General features: G+C 35.8%; 1 protein-coding gene across 1 annotated transcript in view; it reads right to left on the minus strand.

Annotated features, from left to right (window-relative positions):
• ASPM (assembly factor for spindle microtubules) overlaps window positions 1–20980 on the minus strand; it is an 85600-nt gene that overhangs the window by 15838 nt on the left and 48782 nt on the right. The window contains exons 18-25 of the mRNA XM_007941180.2: window positions 10964–15238; window positions 7177–7343; window positions 5508–5604; window positions 3731–3940; window positions 2643–2792; window positions 1895–2086; window positions 1248–1440; window positions 913–1067 (exon numbers count right to left, since the gene is read on the minus strand). Coding sequence (XP_007939371.1) covers window positions 913–1067; window positions 1248–1440; window positions 1895–2086; window positions 2643–2792; window positions 3731–3940; window positions 5508–5604; window positions 7177–7343; window positions 10964–15238 — 5439 coding nt within the window. The remainder of the gene's footprint in view (window positions 1–912; window positions 1068–1247; window positions 1441–1894; window positions 2087–2642; window positions 2793–3730; window positions 3941–5507; window positions 5605–7176; window positions 7344–10963; window positions 15239–20980) is intronic.

Below are 20980 nucleotides of genomic sequence, written 5' to 3' on the forward strand. Positions count from 1 at the left end.
GAAAGCTGGCAGTTCAAACCCACCAGCCACTCCTTGGAAGGAAGGTTGGGCAATCTACTTCCATAGTGATACCACCTCGGAAACCCAAGGAGGGGTTGCTATGAATCGGATCCTACTCAATGGCAGTGTATTTGGTTTGCTTTTTTTATTTATCAGAATTGGACCATTAGGCAAGGAACCTGACTTCCATAAATTTTATTACTCCTCTTCTAGAAAGTGAGAATACTACTACTAACTACCTTATAGGATGACTGTAGATGATTAAATTAAATAATACACAAGAAAAAATACTTAACCATATCTAGCACATAGCAAGTACTCAATAAAGACCAGTTACCACTGTTATTAATATAAAAATATAAGAATTTAAAGTGTACGAAAACTAAATGTTTCTATCTATGGTTATGGTATAAACCAAAATTAAACTCACTGCCATCGAGTCGATTCTGACTCACAGAGACCCCCACTGGATTTCTGAGGCGTAAAGCTTTATGGAAGTAATTGTCCCATATTCCTTCCACGGAGCAGCTGGTGCATTTGAACCATCAACCTTCTCTGGTTAGCAGTCAAACGCCTTAGGTACTGTGCTCCTTTTTGTAACGGTATAGACAAACCATATTTGGGGTTATAGAATAGGTTATCCGTTTTTTTCCCCAAGACTCTGTTTTGTTTTGTTTTTTCCCTTGCTTTTATTAATTGTTATTCAGGTGAAAGTTGACAGAACAAATTGGTTTTTTCAAAAATTCATACATATTTTGTTTTGTGATATTGAGTATAATTTCCCTAAGAATCGTGTACAAAAATGAATTTTACTTTTGAGATCTAAGGTCTAGTGATGAAGAATTACAGACTTAATTTGCAGAGTCATATTTCTTGACCAATAGACATTTCATTATTGAAATGGAAAATTACCTTAGCTACATTAAGCAAGACTTGTACAGCATATCTAATGACTTCCATACAAGGAACACTACGATTACAACTTCGGATCAAAACAAATATTTTAGAAACTGCTCCACTCTGGGCCATATTCTCACAACAAAGAGGAGACAATCTTGTAACTACCTCTGAAATGGAAAAAAAAAAAAAAAAAACAGGTAAATTCATAGCAACTAAATAAAGTTTTAGTTAATACTATAGTATCGCAATATTCTTTAAATATTCAAAGGTAAAAATTTATTTCTGATCTTGTGTAAGATATTGCTAAAAAAAAAAACACACACACAAAAATAAAACGAAGAACTAACCTAAGTGTTTTAATGCCTCAAGAATGGCTGAAAGGTGCTTATATGTCAAAAGATAATGAAGTGCAAGTGCCGTTCTCTTGTAAAGTTTGTTTTCTTCTCGGATCTCACTATTAACCAATTGAAGACTCAGTCGTATAGCTTTAATTTTCTTACAATCATTTTTCTTCCTCCAAGAATATCCTCTCCATAATGCCTTAATAAGATAAAAACAATTTTAAGATTACATCCCATGATATTTTGAATTAATAACTATATCTATTTTCTCAATGTAAATATTTTCTCTATACATACTTTTCAGCTAAAACTTTACTTTTGGTTCTAATAAAGAGTAAAACCTATTTTTCTAAAAAGAGTTACACAGCATATCCTCATATATAGAGTGAGCCATCATTCAATGACCAAAGATGTCTAAATCTATTCAAATAGATAAAACGTCTTTTTAGCTCTTAATCATGAACATCCTCGTAGAAATCTGGAAATAATGGGCTTAGTAATGAAATAATGTTAGTGTAGTATTTATGAATTAATCTACTAGTGACTGTCTTGACTTTTTAAAAATGTATGTGTCTGAATTTTTAAAATATCAGAAGTCAGGTAGGTGAACTATATATCAAAGTTTCAGCTAAAAACACACAATTATCAGTTACCTGAATTTTAGTGATTCCACTGTTAAATTTTTCCTGTTTTTTATGGAGGAGAAAATGGCGTACTGTTCTCTGAATTACTAATGCGGCTCTGTTTTGCTGGCTCAACCATTCTTGACCTTCATGCTCAATTTTCATTATGCTCTGATGTTTCTGAATAAACCTCTTTTGCTGTAATCTTGCTCGAAACCATCTCTGTTTAAAACATATGAAGATTATTTACATGTTTACTTCATTTTTTTTAAATAAAAAAACAGGATAAACAAATAAATGCATATATATTTCTATGAGTACACACATAACATTATACTGAAATATCTTTCAACCCTCCACTGGTATTACTAATTTGCAAATTAATAAGGAAAAAAAATTAGCACAGGAAATTGAAGAAAAAAGAGTAATACATAGATGTGGAACTGAGATAATCAATATGAAAAAAAAAATTAATGTTGCTTGTAAGCAAAGAAATGCAAAACAAAAATGGGGAACCATGTTTCATTCATCAGAACAGCAATAGTCAGAAAGACTTCAGATACCATGTACTGAGGATCTGAAAAAAGAAGTGATAGAAACTACTTCTTGGAATAATTCTCAGTTTTAGTTTTCTAACATAAAGCATCAACCTACTCTTAACTCACCAGTGGCAGAAGGCTAAAGATGACATGATCTTACCTAAGTTTTTTGGAAATTGTGTACTAAATTCGAAACAATAACTGAAAAATTAGAGTTTTAACAAAAATGAGACGCTAACCTGAATATAGATGACTGAATTGATCTGCTTCTTAGCATTCTTAATAGCTATATGAAGTTTATAGGTTCTTTGAATTCTAAGAGCAGACAGGTGATAATAAGCAGCTGCTGTGAAGTGAAGAAGCCTAATTTTGTCTTTGTGTTCTAAAATCTAAAAAGGTGAAGAAAACATCATTAATCAAATAGTTGACTCTAAGACAACCTATCAGTATTTATTTTCATATAACTTTAATACCAAATTATATAAACTAGTAACAATACTAAATTAACTTCCAGTAATTAAATTTACATTATAATTCAAGGTGATCATAATCTTTTACTATACAAATTTTCTAATAGTGAACCATAATTCAGCATGTAGAAAGCAGAATCATATTTTGGGTACTTTAAGAAACAAGAGTATTTAATGTAATTAGACTAACTACTAACACCTATGAAGGTTTTATAATATACTTATGAAAATAGAGAAGCGTATCAATATTAGATTCAAAAAAGGTTAAAGCATTCCAAGTGTTAAAGATAGTGCTGTTTAACCAGACGAAATGATGTGAATTAATTTCTCCAGGAGTAGATAATCCAGCACAAGTCTAGTACAAGACCTCTGTACCATAAGCTTTCTAAAGTGGCCTTAAGACTTCCAAATCATATTTCATGAACAAAATACCAAAGAGTTTCCCATTGAAATAGCAAATTTAATTATGTCTTTGCCAGTGAACATATTAGATGCCAAACATCTCCATGAGTTCCCAAAGGAGAGTCTCATATCACAGGAACAGTAGTTATAACATCTCAAAGAGTTGCACAGTGACAGCAAAACTATGAATAACGACAGACCTCCCTCACATTTCATTTTTAAGATTAGTTACATAACAGAAGTTTTATTTCACATTTTGCTGGTGAGTATGTGAGAAATAGTAGGCTCAGAAATTTATGGCAACTGGTGCTCTTCTTACGTGGCTCTGCAAAAGCTGAGTGAATTCAAGTCAGTGGTTATATTAGTTCTGAAATCATTCTCCCAAATCCAACATTATTTAACAATAAATACTTTTCATTAAAGAAGACAAAGATATTCTACTTAAAAATACTTACTGTTTTTCTTATTAACCACCTACGGATCACTGCTTGTAGAAAAACTGTAGATTTTTTTAATTCAACATATTTTATCCTTTCAAACTTCCCAGCCTTCCTTGCTCGTATATACCTTTGTATGATTAAAGCAGCAGATTTCTGCCGAAGAAAGATCTGCCTTCCCTTATATCCTCTAAACTTTGCTTGGATCAAACAAGCAGCATTATGTCTCTGTAAGGAAAAATTTGTAACATTAATAGAAATAGTAAGAATCTCAACCCACTTCAAACCAAACCCAAACCCACTGCCGTGGAGTTAGATCCGACTCATAGCAACTCCTCCTTGGGTTTCCGAGGCAACATCACTATGGAAGTAGATTGCCCAACCTTTCTTCCGAGGAGTGGCTGGCGGTTCAAACTCACACTTCTGGTGAGCAGTCATAGGCACTACACCACCAGAGCTCCCACTCAACCCACTTAAGTTCTTGAATTTCTCAACTTAAAAGACATGGTGTATTTATGAGCATATAAAACATTATTTAGGTAAAAAGCTTAAAAATGTCATATTTCATAGATAGGAAAAGGTGATGGTGTATTATTTCTAAATGCATATAGGCCTATAACTAAAAATGACATTTTCATGGAAGTGCAAGCCAGCGTGAATAGATATCTAGGTGCTCGTTCCCTCATCCTTTTGATAATGTTAATTGTGAGGAAGAAAAGAATGAATGTAACTATAGTTATCCCCCTCCACAAACTGCTACCTGCAATATGGAGAGCAGAGTAGTCATTATAAACATCTATGAGGGAAGCGATTTGTACCTTCAAGAATCATAGACTACCACCAGCATCCTCAGACTTCTCAATTGCATACATCATGACAACCAAATTCTAACATACATAAAAAAAGATGTGAGTCATAATAGAAACCAGATTTGTTTTCCCACACAGCTCCCCTTCTTACCAGCTGAGTTACCTTGGGCAAGTCACTTTACTTCTATGGATCTCATTTCCTCATCTATAAAATGGGTGTGCTAATAGCTACTTCAAAGGGTTGTCAGGAGGATCAAAGTAGTATGTAAATACATAAGAAACATATAAGAGCTAAACTGATGCCTAAGGAGCTCTGGTGGCATAGTGCCTAAGGTATGTGACTGCTAACCAGAAGGTTGGTTGTTCAAACCCACCAGCCACTCTGCAGAAGGAAGATGCGGCAATGTATTTCCATAAAGATTTACCACCTCAGAAACCCGATGGGAGTTGATATGAGTCAGAACTGATTTGACAGATGTTGAGTTTGGTGGTTTTGGTTAACTGATGCCTGGCACATATTAACTGTAGTAGCAATAATATTATGCTTATATAACCATAATGAATATTACATGAACATCTAATTTACAGGTAAATTTTTTATTCTGATTTTCTAAGTAGAAGTTCAAACCTACTACATCTATTATAAAACTGATGTTAACTATCATTTTTAAATAAATTACCAACAGTGGCTTAAAGAGTAGGTTATTAAGTGTTTGACTTATACTAGAGAAAATGCTCTATTATGATTTTCTCCAACTAAATTGTTTATTCTAGAAGTCACTTTTAACTTGAGTTTGAGAATATTCTATAAATATACACATCTACATATACTACCAAATAATATATTTATGAATGAATATAATTTTAATTGACTGTAATAGATGTGTGAAAAACAAATGTGCATTGTTAGATCTTAAAAACAATGTTTTGTTTTCTGTATGTTTCAGTAGTTCTGTACAAATGAGCTGAAATTTTTTTGCACCTACTTTTATCATTAAGAAGTGCTCATGAACTATTCTTCTAGAAAGTACAGCTCTCCATCTCCTCTGAATGATTACTGTTGATGCTCTCATATTCAAAAACCTAAAAAAAGCAGCCATTGGAAAGCAATTTCAAATTACTTTAAATCTACTTAATATTTATTCTCTCTTTCCTTTAACAAGAGGAAAAAGAAAATATAAAATAAGAAAGGTGGTAACAAAATAAATGAAGACAAAAGGATAATTTATACTTACGTTCAAACAAAGAATTTTATACACACGCATGAATTGATACAATGAAAGAGAAATTTTGCAGTTATCTTGGCAATACTCCACTAGTGGGTAAATCATTATACCACTATTATGAAATTTAAGACTCTAGTATGACAAAGAATTTTGAAGAGGGGCAAAAAAGAATAATTACATAGATGTAGACAAAGTCTAGGTGTTGAAGGGTGGTACCAGATATAATGAAGTATAAAATCTGAGTCTATATTGTAAGTGGGTCTCTGTGCAGGTAGGCAGTGGTCAGGCAGTAGACAACTCGAGATTATGAGCAGCATCAGGGAAATGAGGAAGGGATGCTTACTTGGAAGGAAAGATCCATCAATGCCTAAATGGAAATCTACCAGAAATAGATAAAACTTGAGAAAGACAGGCTCTTTGATTTATTCTTGAAAATGTGGAAAAGACAGAAAGATTAACTTGTTGCCATGTTTCTTAGAAAATGAGACATTGGTCCTTAACAGTAGCAACTGTATTTTTATGTCAAGCCTTGATTCTACCAATAGAACTGATTTGAGAACTCTTCTAACACTAGTAAACTTAAACTATCTTTAAAACCATCACTGATACAATAATTGATCAATGCTGGGCACTGAAGAAAAATTCTTATGCTGTGAAGTAAAAAGTAGGTAATCTGGTAATAGTTTCTAAAAATATATGTAAAGAAATGTACTAGAAATAGGGAAATATAATTAGCATAGGCCGGTTGGTAATTAGGGTTTTGTTATTAAGTATGAATATAAAGTTAAAAGAAAAAAAAAGAGTAAGAAAACTTTCACCAGTAGTAAATAAGTCAATAACAAAATGGATCAATGCACTAGTAAGGAAACCAACACTTCCTTGATGCTTATACTCTTTCTACCCCTCATTTCTTACCTTTATCCCTATGAACCTGAATTAATTCTGTATAGAGTAAATGCATACACACATACAGTAAAACCTGTGAGAGTCAGAATTCGACAGGATGGACTTGCTTTTCCGAGTCCCTCAAGTTTTCTGCCTTTGACAGCATACAGTTTTATCAGTTTTCCATAACTCATATTTGAGTTTTTCTCTCATGGGTTTCCACCTTATACAAGTTCTGACTTTCACAAGTTATACTGTATGTGTGCATGTTTATGTGTCTATAAATATATATTACATAATTAAATTAGATATCATCAAGGATAAGTACTACCTCAAAAAATCAGACATATAACACATAGTTATATTATGTAATACATAGATACATACTGTTTAATTAATGGAAATAAAAGCAACAAAACCAATCATACAGATTAAGCATAGAAAACTTTTTTTTTTTTCCAAATCAATAAACAGTGTTATTTTACAAGGACCTGACTACCACATACTCATACTCTTTCTGTCATATATAGCTTTGATACATTACCGTGTCCGCTCCAGTTTGGTACAGAAGCAGCCTTCAATGATTCTAACAGCTTTTAATACAGCTAGATATTCTTTACGTGCTCTGTAACACCTATACCAGGCTTGAATCTTGCAGGCAGCTTTCATTTTATATAAAGAATTACTGGCTTTATATCTCCTCCACACAGCCTATGAAACACACAAGTTAAGCAAATATGCAATAAGTGCTCTATTTGTTGTAAACTCTAAGAACGCATATTAAAGACAATTAATAAGGTTAATACAAGGTTAGCACAGACAAAAATCAATTGCAAAACTATAGTCATGTCATGCTGTTCTATTGTTGCTGTTGTTATGTGCCATCGAGTCAACCCCGACTCGTAGTGACCCCTCCCTTGAGTTTCTGAGGCGGTATCGCTACAGAAGTAGATTGCCCAACCTTCCTTCTAAGGAGTGGCTGGTGGGTTTGAACCACCAGCCTTCTGGTTAGCAGTCAAATGCCTCAGGCACTATGCTACCAGAGCTCCTATTAGGCTCACTCATTCTGACACAAAGTGAGCCCTCCGAGTTATCCGATAATTAAGAGCACTGGTGCTTACTACAGTGAATGCCTACCATGTGTTTTGTCACACATACCCTATTGCTGGCTATCAGCTTGGGTCTAACACAACTCTAATCAATATTTAAAAATTGTAAAATATGCCCAGTATCTAGAAAATAAGATAAACAATGTCCTCACCATCCCAACCCATTTGGAAGAATGGAAGGAAACTGAACACAGTGGCCTACTCTACTCTCTGGAGAGGAATAGGAAGTACCCCACACACACACTCCATTCACTGTATGTACATCTTCAAATCTCTTTCTCACCTAAAGAAGAATGCTGAGAGCTCCTATCTATCAGAGAACTGCAAGAATTTCCAATTTTGACAATCTCGTGGCTGGCTAAATTTAAGTGACAGAGACCACTTCTTGAGCACTTAGCACTACACTAAGCACTTTTAGTCCTTACTGTAACATGAGGAAACTAAGCCCCAGAGAGTTTAAGTAACTTCTTGATGCAACATAGGGAGTATATGTGAAAACTAATTTATTTTATCTTTACAAATATCTTTTTAAGATTGTTATTATGGTCTCTATTTTACAGAAAAGGAAACTGAAGATGAAAGAGAAGAGACTTGCTACCATATAGTCAGCAAAGGGTAGTAAGATTTGAACCCAAGTCTGTTAAACTCCAAAACTGTAACAGACACTGCAGTCATACTTTATATTCGGATTAATCACTTTAGTTAATATGGCAAGAATTATATATGGGAAAAGCTACTCTCAGAATCCCCTTAACTCACTCAGCATATATTACATAGTTTTTATGTAAACAATCCTGAATATCAACATGTATGTATAAATGTATTCTGTAATATATAGCATACATACTGGTAGTTCTCAAGCCTTGCTAATCTACAGAATCATCTAGGAGCTTTTAAAAATCCTGATCCCCAGGTTGCTCCTTCAACCAACCCAATTAAATCAGGATGTCTCGGAGTGGGAGCTAGGCCTTGGCATTTTTCAAAGATTCCCGGTGACTGCAATGTGCAGCAAAGTTTGAGACCACTGGTATATTCTAAATACTGTGTGTGCAAAATATAAATTATAATTATATAAGTTAAAAAAAAACCTTTGCAACTTCATTAAGATTGTTGTTATTATTGTTTTTCTGCCAATCATAGCTTAATATAATCCTAAATAAAATAAAAACACTTTTTAACGCTGAACCTCTTGGCAGCATTTGGAAGTTGAACACATCTGCTTCCTAGAAACTGTTACATTCTTGATTCTTAGTTTCCTGATACCATAATTTCTTAGTTTTCCTCTTAATAATATGTGTTGACTTCTCTTCAATATGTCCTTAAATTCTGATGTTCTTCAGATATGCCAATCTTTCTTACCCATTTGCATTCTTCCCAAGTGATCCCATCACCCCCTTGACTTCAATTACCATGTGTATGCCAAGCCAAATTCTGAAATCCATACTATTCTCCTGAACTCCCGACAAACAAGCCAACTACCTACTGGACATTTCAACTTGGCCATCTGCTAGGTATATCAGACTTTATGTACCTCAAAATTCAACTCGTCATCAATTTCCAAACCGTGTCCTATGTTTGTACCGTATCTTGGTGAATGGCACCATCTGTCTAGTTACTTAAGCTATAAACATGGCACTATTCCTTGTTTATATCCTGCCAATTTTATCCTTGAAATTAAAGCCTCACAATCCCATATAGCTATACTGAACTTAGTATCTTTCACCTGACCTACAGCCATACAGTCTCCTAACTAGTCTTCACGCTTCTAGTTTTTGCTCTCTTCATAGTTCATCCTCCTTATTCTTGCCAGAGTAATTTTTCAAACATAAAAATATGATTCTGGCCTTTTTGTGTTTAAATTCCTCTATAGCTTCTTAGTCTGGTGGATAAAGATTAAATTTTTTTCCATGTTTATAAAATCATCCAGTCTTACTCCCTCTATCACTAGCCTAGTCTCATATTGCACTGTACATGCTATTAAGGAGCTCTGGTGGTGCAGTGCCTAAGGCATTTGACTACTAACCAGAAGGTTAGCGGTTCAAACCCATCAGCTACTCCGAAGAAGGAAGACAGGGGAATCTACTTCTGTAAAGATTTAACACCGCCCACCTCAGAAACCCAGTGGGAGTCACTATGAGTCAGAAATGACTCAAAGGCAGTGGCTTTGGCTCTTTGGAATTTTATACATGCTATTATTTTTTGGACTTTCTTCCATATCTCTTGTGAATGTAATACTCCTTACTATGTATTTTACATGGCTAATTTCAATTCATCTTTGAGTAAAATATCTCAACTTAAATCCATTTGCTCTAGGAAGCCTTCTCTGATCCTTGGAATAGGTTCCCTTTCTCTGTTTCTAGCAACACAATTATAATTGTTCTTCCTTGCTCAAATTCTTTGAGGACACCAACTAAATATAACTTATTCAGTCTATTCCATTCACCCAGTATAGTACTTTGCACACTGGAAGCACTTAGCATTTGTTGAATAAAGTATTATTTTAAAGCTTAGCAGCAACCCAACACATCACACATAGGTCCAAAGCCCAGTCTATTGTGGTAGTAGACAAAGAGCTTCAATAGATTTAAAACTTGGCTCTATCTACCTCTCTGTGCAACACTGGCAAGTTACTTAAACTCTCTTTAGTTTTCCTCATATTTCAAAATAGAGATAACATACCACATTTCTCACACAGTTGGAGAACAAATCAAACAAAATAATATGAAAGTGCTTTGGAAGCCATAAGTGCTAAACATTTTGAATAAAGGTTGTCTATCTATCCTAAGTAGCTTTGGTTAAGAAAGTGATAAAGAAATAGTTATCCTATTTGGCCTAGATTATGTAAAATAGAACTTTACCTTAGCTTAACATTTCTACTTAACAATAATAACTTTGCTAGAGAGTTTCCATCAATCAGACTATACTCTCAAAACTTCTCCAAGAGTACTAAAATTAACACCTACTGAAATGTGCCAGCCTTAGGCTGACCATGGCCAGAACAATCCCAGCTCTGTGTGGTCCTGACTTAATTATTATTGGTGCCCCTTTTCTCACTCCCCAAAATTTCCCACTTGAGAAGATAAATAAAATGGTCACTCAGTTAAGTAGTATTCTTTATAACCTGCTTAAGCTGATTTTATAAATTCTAATACTGATTTTGTGAATTCTAGTGTTGGTTAAAAAAAAGAATCTGTTTTACGATAAAATTAAATGTATAAATACCTGTATTTTTATGGTGCTATCTTTAATTTTCTGAAACTTCTTTTTCTGTATAAATCCTTTCATTCTCACTTGAATAATGATAACACTGCTCCTGATTTGTAAATAAGCTTGTCTTTGATATTTTACACACAGAAATGCTCTGTAATGATTTTGTAAAACCAGTGCTGCTTTTCTATACAACAAAAACTGTTTTCTGGTTTGCCATGTCCTGAAATACTGCTGTAAAGTGATAACAGCTCTTCTTTGCCGAGCAAATCTTCTCTGATACACAGCCATGTGAAGGAAGGACTGGATTCTTAGGGCAGCACACTTCTGCATTTCCAGTTTTCTTGTGACCATTTTACGAAAAGCTTTTTGAATCGTCACTACAGCCTTTCTTTGAGAGCGATACTCTGCTTTCTGTGAATGAGCCAGTAGACAAGCTTTATACCATGTTTGAATCCTAACAGCTGCACCTCGAACAGCTTTATATTGAGTTTGAGTTCTGTAACAGCGGAATGCAGACTGGATAACAATGGCTGCCATCTTTCTGTCAGATGTGTTTTTCAATTTCTGTCTAACTTTCATGCCTCTAAAAGCAGCCTGAATAGTTTGTGCAGATTTCTGTACTGCTAAAAATCTATTTCTTTCCATTTTTACTCTAACATAGGACCTATAATAATTCTGTATAACAATGATTGCAGTTTTCTTTGCTTGATACACAACTCTGGCCCTGTACATTCTGTAGAATGACTGAATTAGCATGGCAGCCAGGTGCATTCGCTGGATATCCTTTCGTACCCTAAAGCCTCTATAAGAAGACTGTATACAAATAACCGCTTGGGTATGCCTTTGCATTGTAAACTGGAGATAATGCCTCCTTCCCTTGAAGTGCTTCTGAACAACAGTGGCAGCCTGACGCTCTCTCTGTCTTTGCTTCCCAACGTTTATGCCCTGGAAAACTTCCTGAATACAAGTTGTTGTTTTCTTGAGTGCACAGTTTTGAAGTGTTTTCTGCTTGTTTTTATTTGCTCTATACTTTCTTTGTATTACTTTTGTAGCCCACTGAAGCTTTTGGTAGAAATTACACTGCCTATACATTCTGTATGTGCTTTGTATTACAATAGCTGCTCTGTGCTTCTCCCATAAAAGCTGTCTTGCTTTCATTCCCTTATAAGCAGCCTGAATGACCACAGCAGAATGTTGTTGCCTGATAGAGTTTTCTGTCTGCAATTTTGCAGCTCTATATGCTCGATAATGGTGCTGGATTAGAGTTGAGGCTTGTTTACAACTTTGAAATCTCACATACATCCTGTGCATTCGGAAAGTGGCCTGGATGAGGACTGCTGCCTTGTGCATCTCTTGCATCTTTTTCTTTACCATCAATCTTCTGTACGATGACTGGATTTTAATGACCGCTTTTTGTAACTGTACAGCTTCTTGTAAGCAATGTCTTGCACAAACATTTGCACGGTACTTTTTCTGAACCCAAATAGCAGTTTTCTTGAGAGACAGAAATCTTCTTCTCATCATAAAAGTTCTAAATCTCCTCTGAATAAGGGTTGCTGCTAAATGCTTATTTTTCAAATGTCTTCTAGCTTTCATTCCCCTAAAAACAGCCTGAATGCATATGACTGAGTTTCTTAACTTATTATACCTTTGAAATTGTATATTTCTTTCCTTTACTGCCCGGTATCTTTGCTGTACTGTTTTTGCTACCTTCTTTAGCTTACTAAAATACTTCTGCTGTCTGTACCTTCTATAGTGAGACTGAATGACTGCTGCTGCAATATGCATCTTTCTTAGACTCTGTCTGACTCTTAAACCTCTAAACCTTGCCTGAACTATATTAACAGCTTTCAAAATTGTCAAGTACTTTTCCCGCTGTATTTTACCCTGACAGTATGCTCTATATTTTACTTGAATTACAATAGCTGCTGTTCTCATTGCATGGTATCTTATTTTTGACTGGTGCATTTTAAACATGGCTTTAATAAAAGTGGCTGCCATGTGCATGTGTCGAATACACCTCCTTGCTCTGATACCTCTATAAACAGCTTGGATCTTAATTGCTGCATTCTTTAAATTAAGATAGTCCCTACGCTGTTGTTTTGCCATGTTAATATCTCGGTACCATCTCTGAATTGCAATAGCTGAAGCTCTCTGGGTTGCATATTTCCTTTTTGCTTTGTATGCTTTATATTTAGCTTGTATAATGATTGCGGCTTTGTTGCTCTCTTTCACTTGTTTTTTCACTCTTGCACCTTGGTAACATGATTGTAAAGTTACTATAGCTGCTTTTGTTTTCAAGTACAAATGATGCTGTTTATGTCCAATACAGTAAGCCCTATAACTCATTTGAATCCGAAGGGCAGCTTTTCTCATGGTTCTCCACTTCTTTTGTTGCACATACATTCTATAGTATGACTGTATGATAACTGCACATTTGTATTGCCTTTGAATCTGTCTTCTCACCTGTTTTCCTTTCCAGGTAGCCTGAAGCATCAGTGCTGCATTTCGGAGTTCAACATACTCTGTACGTAACTTCTTTCCTACAGTCCTTGCTCTCAGATGTTGCTGGATGACCAGTGATGCTCTTTTTAATAATCTAAACTGTTTCTGGGCCTTGGTCATTCTAAAAGCAGACTGAATCTTCATTGCAGCATTATGTTCTCTTCTGATCTGCTTCTGAACTTTCCAGCCACGATAAACAGACTGAAGAAATATTACAGCTGCTCGTGTCTTTAAAAAAAGAGTTCTTGTATTATGAACAGTCTTGTATGCCCTGTACCATCTCTGAATCTTGATAGTAGATTGAAGCACAGATTGATACTTCACCCTTTTACTATAGCCTCTAAAAGCAGTTTGAATTTGAAGAGCAGCTATAGATTGTTGTTTGATTAGTTGGCGTACTTTATAACCTCTGTAAGCTGCCTGTAAGCAGGTAGCAGCTCTTTTGACTTGCAAGAAACTTCTCCTCTGATTCACTTGTGCTTTGTTTGCATGGTAGTAATTCTGAATGATAATAGTCCCTTTATAAATTTTCAGATAGTACTGCCGTATCTTTCTCATTCTGAAATAAGATAGTAGCAAAATAGCAGCTTTTCTTTGCAACCTCATCTGCTTTCGGACCAGATATCCTCTAACGAAAGCTTGTAGTTTGATACAAGATTTCTGCACCTGCATATATTCTTCTCTCTGCAGTGCAGCCAGTTTTTTGGAACGATACCATTGCTGGATACACAGTGCTGCTTCTCTTAAATGTAAGTATTGTTTACGTGTTTGCTTCATCTTGGCAATTGACTGTAACTTTATTGTTGCCTTTTTTAGGTTCATAAATTTTTTATGGGAAGTATAAGCCCGATAATATGACTGAATCTTTATAACAGATGTCAGGATGTGAATAAACTTTCTTCTAGCTTGCATCCCCCTATATGCAGACTGTAGAACAATGACAGCAGAACGTGTTTTCTGATAAGATGCTAGAACTTTCCTGGATGAAATGTAAACTCGGAAATGAGCCTGAATTGTAAGGGCAGCTTTCCTCATCTTCTTATATTTCTGTAGTTGTTGATTTTTTCTTATGCGTGCCTGCAATTTGATAACAATCTTCTTAAGGTTTAGAAATTGAAGTTTTTCTTGTCTCATTCTCCAATAGGACTGAAAAACAAAAGCAGCTCTAATCTGTCTGTGTAAATTACGCACTTTCATTCTCCTGAAAGCAGCCTGCAGTAGAATGGCTGCAGCCTTTTTCTGCAAATACTGGGTACGTTCAATCTTTCCCTTCACATATGCTTTGTAGTACTTTTGGATAGTCAGAATAGACTTTTTCTTTCTTTTATATAACTTTTGGGCTTGAAAGCACCTAAATCTTCTCTGAATTATAACAACACTAGATCTAATATGAGCATATTTCCGTAATTCTTTCTGCATTCTATACCATGACTGAATGACAACAGCAGATTTCTCTTCTTTAGCTCGTTTCCTAACTTGCTGTTCTCTAAAAGCTCTTTGCAATATTATCGTAGCTTTTAATTGTAATTGCATCTTACGTCGCTTCCATCTTCTGAACATTAACTGGATTCTAAGGGCTGACAATTTTAACATTTTATACATTTGTTGATCTTGTTTTCTCTTGAAATAAGCACGCCAATACCTTTGAATTACAACTATAGCCCATAGATACTGTTTATAAGAAGTAACAGCAATTATCATTCTTATCCTAGATTGCAGGATGATGGAATAATATTTCAATTTCAGAAATCTTTTTCTAGTGGAATATCTTCTCCAATACCCCTGAGAAAGGTAAGAAAAGACATAAAGTAAAATAGATAAAGCTTTCTATAGTTAATACCTTTGAAAATTCTAATTTTTCTAGTATTCTACTTAAAACTTAATACATGGCACTAAAAACTCAATATATTTTTGTAAAAGTCACTTACCTCTTTTGTTTGTAGTTAAGTTTATATATGGATACAGCTGTGGCCAATGCACACATCCTTGCCTCAATTTTAATTATACTTATACTGCATTTGTATTCCAGAGTCATAAGAAATAGAAGCATGTTTATATTTTACCAGAAGCAAGAATCAAAAATTTTTTGATCCTTATTAATTCTAATTATTTTCTATGAATCTAGTTCTTATATTTTCCCTTTATTTCAAGGTTGTTATGTTATAATTATTAGTAACTGTTTAGGTGAGAGTTTCTATACTAACCTATTACAGGCTGGAAAATATAGGAATTTGAGAGATAAACAAGCTGGATCACTCTCGGAATCATTATTTTCATTAAGAAGAAAGTACTTCCGTTCCTCTTATTTAGAAATTATAGATACGCAGCTAAGAGTAGAATTCAGGAAAGATGTGAGTAGTGATAAACTGCTTGTCTCTTGAAAAGCCATGGCTGCACTCTTCCTATTCCACCCTACATTCCCTGACACTTTAGTTAATCCACCAATGAGGTGGCTCAACAGAAAGGGCTATAAAGTCTCAAGCTGATTCCAGTTTCCAGTATCTAAATGACCCCAGGATACTGGTGAACAAGCTCTGGATGTTTTACTGGCAATAAGACCCATTCCTTTGTCCAAAACATTCCCAACTTTACCAAAATTGCAAGGGTGTTCCCTATTGCATCTTACTTTACTTACACATAAAAAGCAGCATAGGAGCTGGATTCCTCCCTCACCTATAACTACACATTATGCACAGAGCGGTGCTTGGTCCAAGCACACCGGTCCATCGGTGAGGAGAAGTAGAGAGAACACGTGCACTCTGCTGAATGCTCCCCAATAAACACTGCTTTCTTCCTCTACTATGCGTAACATGTGGTTTTGTTCCCTAGGCTTCAGCCTGACAAGAAATGATGTTTACTTTGTATTATTTCTCTTATCATGAACTTTGTACAATTAAACATTTTTCTGATGACAGTTCAGCTTGCTTATGCAAAATGCCTTTGCTACCTTAAAAGAAATAGGAAAAACAAAGCACAAATAATATTATGAGTTGGAGAATACATACCCTCAATCTTTTTTCCCCATATATTTATTTGTCAATGAACTTGAGGATACATAATGTTGATTACCTAGTCTTAACTAGAGAGAAAAGTCTGGGTGGCAGGGGGGAGGCGGAAAAATGAACAGAGCCTCAGGGGTGTGGTGGCAATATCAAATAATCTAACATTTGTGTCAGCAGTTGTCCTCCAGGGTGAATAGGAAGAATGTAGTGTAGAAAAGAACTTTTGAAGAAATAATGGCTCAAATCTGCTTAAATTTCACAATAGACATAAAATTACAAACAAAAACTCAGAAGTTTGGCCAGACATGAACTGCTGAAAATTAATAACAAAGAAAAACTAAATGCAGCCAGAAAGAAATGACACATTACTTCTAGAGAAACACTCTACCCAACAATAGCAGAATACACACACATTCTTTTTATGTACACATTTAACATTCACCATGATTAAATGAAAACAAATCTACTGCCATTGAGTCAATTCTGACTCATAGCAACCCTATAGGACAGAGTAAAATTGCCCCATAGGGTTTCCAAGGCTGTAAATCTTTAAGGAAGCAGGCTGCTTTATCTTTCTTCCATGGTGGAGTTAGTGGGTTCGAAATTTTTGGTTAGTAGCCGAATACTTTAACCACCAGAACTCCTTCACCATGATTATGGATCAGCAAATTTTTCTTTAGAAGGCCAGACAGTAAATATCTTCAGTTTTGTAGGGTATTTTCTGTTGGAAAAACTCAATTCTGCTATGTTGTTATGTGCCGTTGAGTTGGACCTGACTCATAGCAACCCTTCCTTGGGTATCTGAGTTGGTATCACTATGGAAGTAGATTGCCCAACCTTCCTTCCAAGGAGTGGCTGGGGGGGTTTGAACCATCAGCCTTCTGGTTAGCATTCAACTGCCTTAGGCACTATGTTACCAGAGCTCCCAAGTCTGCTATAGGAATATAAAACATATAAATGGGTATAGCTGTGTTCTAGAAACTACATTTACAAAACCACGTCATAGATCAGATTAGCCCATCAACAATACTTTGCCCACCCTAATCAAAGTAGGCCTTATTTGTCATAAAACCAACCTTAATGAATTTAAAAGAACTGAAATCATATAAAGTGTATCCTCTGATTATAATGAAATTAAAGTAGAAATCACTAAGAGAAGGATACAGAAAAATCTCCAAACACTGGACAGTAAACAACATACTCTTATTCCATTGGTCAAAGAAAAATCTCAAGGGAAATTAGAAAATAGTTTGAACTGAATGGAAATGAAAATATACGATATCAAATTATGTGGTATGCATAAAGCAATACTTAAAGAGAAATGATATCTTTAATTTATCATATCGAAAGAATTAATTACCTAAGCTTTTCCCTTAAAAGAAGCCCTAGAGGTGCAGTGGTTAACACTCAACTACTAACTGAAAGGTCAGCAGTTTGAACCCACCAGCCACTCATGGGAGAATGATGAGGCAGTCTGCTTCCACAAAGAATACAGCCTTGGAAACCCTGTGGGGCAGTTCTACTCTGCTCTATGGGGTCACTATGAGTCAAGGTCAGTTCAACAGCAGGTTTGTTTTTTTCCCTTAAAAAGTTACAAAAAGAGCAAAATGAAACTAAAGCATAAGAAATGAAATAATCAAGAGCAGAATTCAATAAAACTAAAAATAGAAAACCAATATAGAGAATTCAATGAACCCAAAGGCTTGTTCATTGAAAAGATCAATAAAATTAATGAACCTGTAGCAAGAGTAATAAAGGAAAAAAAGAAGACATAAATTGCCAATAAACCAAAAACAAACAAACAAAGAAAAAACCCAAACTCACTGCCATCGAGTCTATTCCAACTCATAGCGACCCCCACTGGGTCTCTGAGGCAGTAAATCTTTACAGAAGTAGATTGCCCAGTCTTCCTTCTGCAGGGTGGCTCATGAGTTTGAACCACCAACCTTCCAGTTAGCAGTCAAATGCCTTAGGCACTACCAATACTAGGAACGAAAGAGGATCTATTACAATAGATATCTAAAATGGTAAAAGGATAATAAAGGCATAAATTTGACAAGTTAGATGAAATGGGTCAATTCTTTGAAAACCACACACTAACAAAGGTCACTGAGAATGATTTAATCCTATAATAATTTTTTTTAATAGAATTAGTAGTTAAAAACTTCCATATAAAGAAATATCCAGGTCATGACGGTATCATTGTTGAATTCTTCCAAACTTGTAAAGAAGAAATAATGGCAATTCTACACAATCTCTTCTAGAAAAGTTAACAGAAAAGGAAAACATATAACTTGTTTTATGAAGACAGTATCACCCTGATACTGAAAAACGTAAGAAAAGAGTTTAAGAAAACGGATCAATATGCCTCATGAACAGAGTTGCAAAACTCTTCAACTAAATATTAACAAATGGAATCAAGGAATATATGAAAAGAATAATATACTAAAGATATTTTATCCCAGATTACATTAATTCAATATTACATGCTGAACACAGAAAAGAGTTATATAGGTAGTAAACCACCAAAAATGAAACTAATTATTATAAAGTCAATTCCAACTCATAGCAACCCCCACTGGGTTTCCAAGGCTATAAATCTTTATGGAAGAAGACTGCCTGATCTTTCTTCTGCAGAGTGGCTGGTGGGTTCGAACCACCTTGGTTAGCAGCCAAAAACCACTACAGGTATTAAATATTTGTTAAAATTAAATATTAGAGGATTCAAAATGGAGTCTCGTCAGTAATCACTACGCTATTTCCCTCTAGCATCTTAAGGCTTGAAAAATTAGGTACAGCAGTTTGAATTAAGGATTCTGGTGCTCTGATCAGCTCACTGAGTAAGAGTGCACCAAACTCAGAGGAGTAGAATTAGGGAGGAGAAAGGTACAGGGGAAAAAAAAATAAGAAGATCCATCCTGCGGAGCGCTGACAGGCAGCAGAGAAAGGACATCGAAGACTTTCCCGGGGAGTGACTGGCAGGCGAGAATGGCCATCTGACCTCCCTGGGTTAAGGCAGAAGACACACCACACCAGCATACCAGCAATCATCCCAAGGATCTACATTTAGCACCTGATTTTATTGGTAACTTGGGTCACCTAGGTGCAAATGGGGATGTCCAGCACCACTGAAACCTGAGCAGAGTCCATTAGTACTGCAAGAGGGCAGGCCCGGGGAGGTGTCCCCACAGTGGATCACTGAGAAGGGTTCAGTCAGCTTAGTGGCATTGACAGGCCTATGATTAACTTTATCAGTAATATTGGGATGACAGATTACTAGCATCATGCTCCTGATTCCAGTGCTGATGCAACCAAGCGGATCTATGGCACCGTGGGTGGGTGGACACACAGAGGAACTCCCCAGGTAGCTCGTGGTCTGGGCAGGTGGGGCCAGCACCACAGGCAGGTGGGGCAAGACAGAGGAACCCCTGCAGTGGATTGCAGAGCTGGAAAGTTGTCTTAGGTTGGCTTGTTGGAAGTGAGGGGCCTCAGGAGTGGGGTTTTTGCGTGTGTCTAAGCCTGATGGAAAGTGGCGACTTCCTAACAACTCGAGTCTTTGACGAAATTGAGCTGCGGGCCTATAAATAACAGTACGACGTCATCAATAGCAGCCTGCTCAAAGCCCTAGAAATCACCCCTAGCAACAGCAAGCTTTCCTTCATCCACTCTCACCTTCTCCACCAATAACTACTCATCCGATACAAGAAATCACATTCAGCCACCATAATTCCTCCCGGTTTAAATTCTAAACCCTCTTTACAACAAAGAGAAACCCGTATCCACATTCCACACAGTGATTGCACCATCAAAAACAAAATGGCAGAGCAACCAGCATACCTGAATTAATAACTGAAACAATAAAATACACCACCTTCACCTTTTCAAAATACTAAACTATATAAACAAGACAAAAGAAATCAATACATAACCAACAGTTAAAGACAACCTCAAAATGTCTAGGAAACAACAGGCAGTCTCAAACAAACAAAAAGACAGGACAGAAGCAAAACAACAAAAAAAGGTCTCATGAAACATGGAGGAAGAGGAGACAATAGAATTATCTGAGAAGCAATTTAGAAGATATGTTTCTAGAGCTTTACAAGAACCTAAGGAAATCCCAAACAGAAACAAGGACAACACATACAGTTCCCTGGAAGAACTCAGGAAAATCATTCAAGAACAAAATATCAAGATTAATGCACAATCACAACTCATACAAAAACAGCAGTTAGAAATCCAGAAGATGAAAACCAAAATTATGGAATTACACAACACAGTAGAAGCACAAAAGAGTAGGTTAGAACTGGCTGAAGAACACATATCTCAACTAGAAGACAAATCCCTGTACACAAGCCTCAATGAAGAAAAATCAGAATAAAGATTTAAGAGAAATGAAGTTGTTGTTGTTAAGTGCCATCGTTTCCGACTCATAGCGACCCCATGCACAGCAGAACAAAACACTGCCCGATCCCGCACCAGCCCCACAATCCCTGCTATACTTGAGCCCATCATCACAGCCACC

Source organism: Orycteropus afer, unplaced genomic scaffold (assembly GCF_000298275.1).
Source record: "Orycteropus afer afer isolate SDZICR_OR568_19922 unplaced genomic scaffold, OryAfe1.0 scaffold00075, whole genome shotgun sequence".
In the NCBI taxonomy this organism is placed as follows: Eukaryota; Metazoa; Chordata; class Mammalia; order Tubulidentata; family Orycteropodidae; genus Orycteropus; species Orycteropus afer.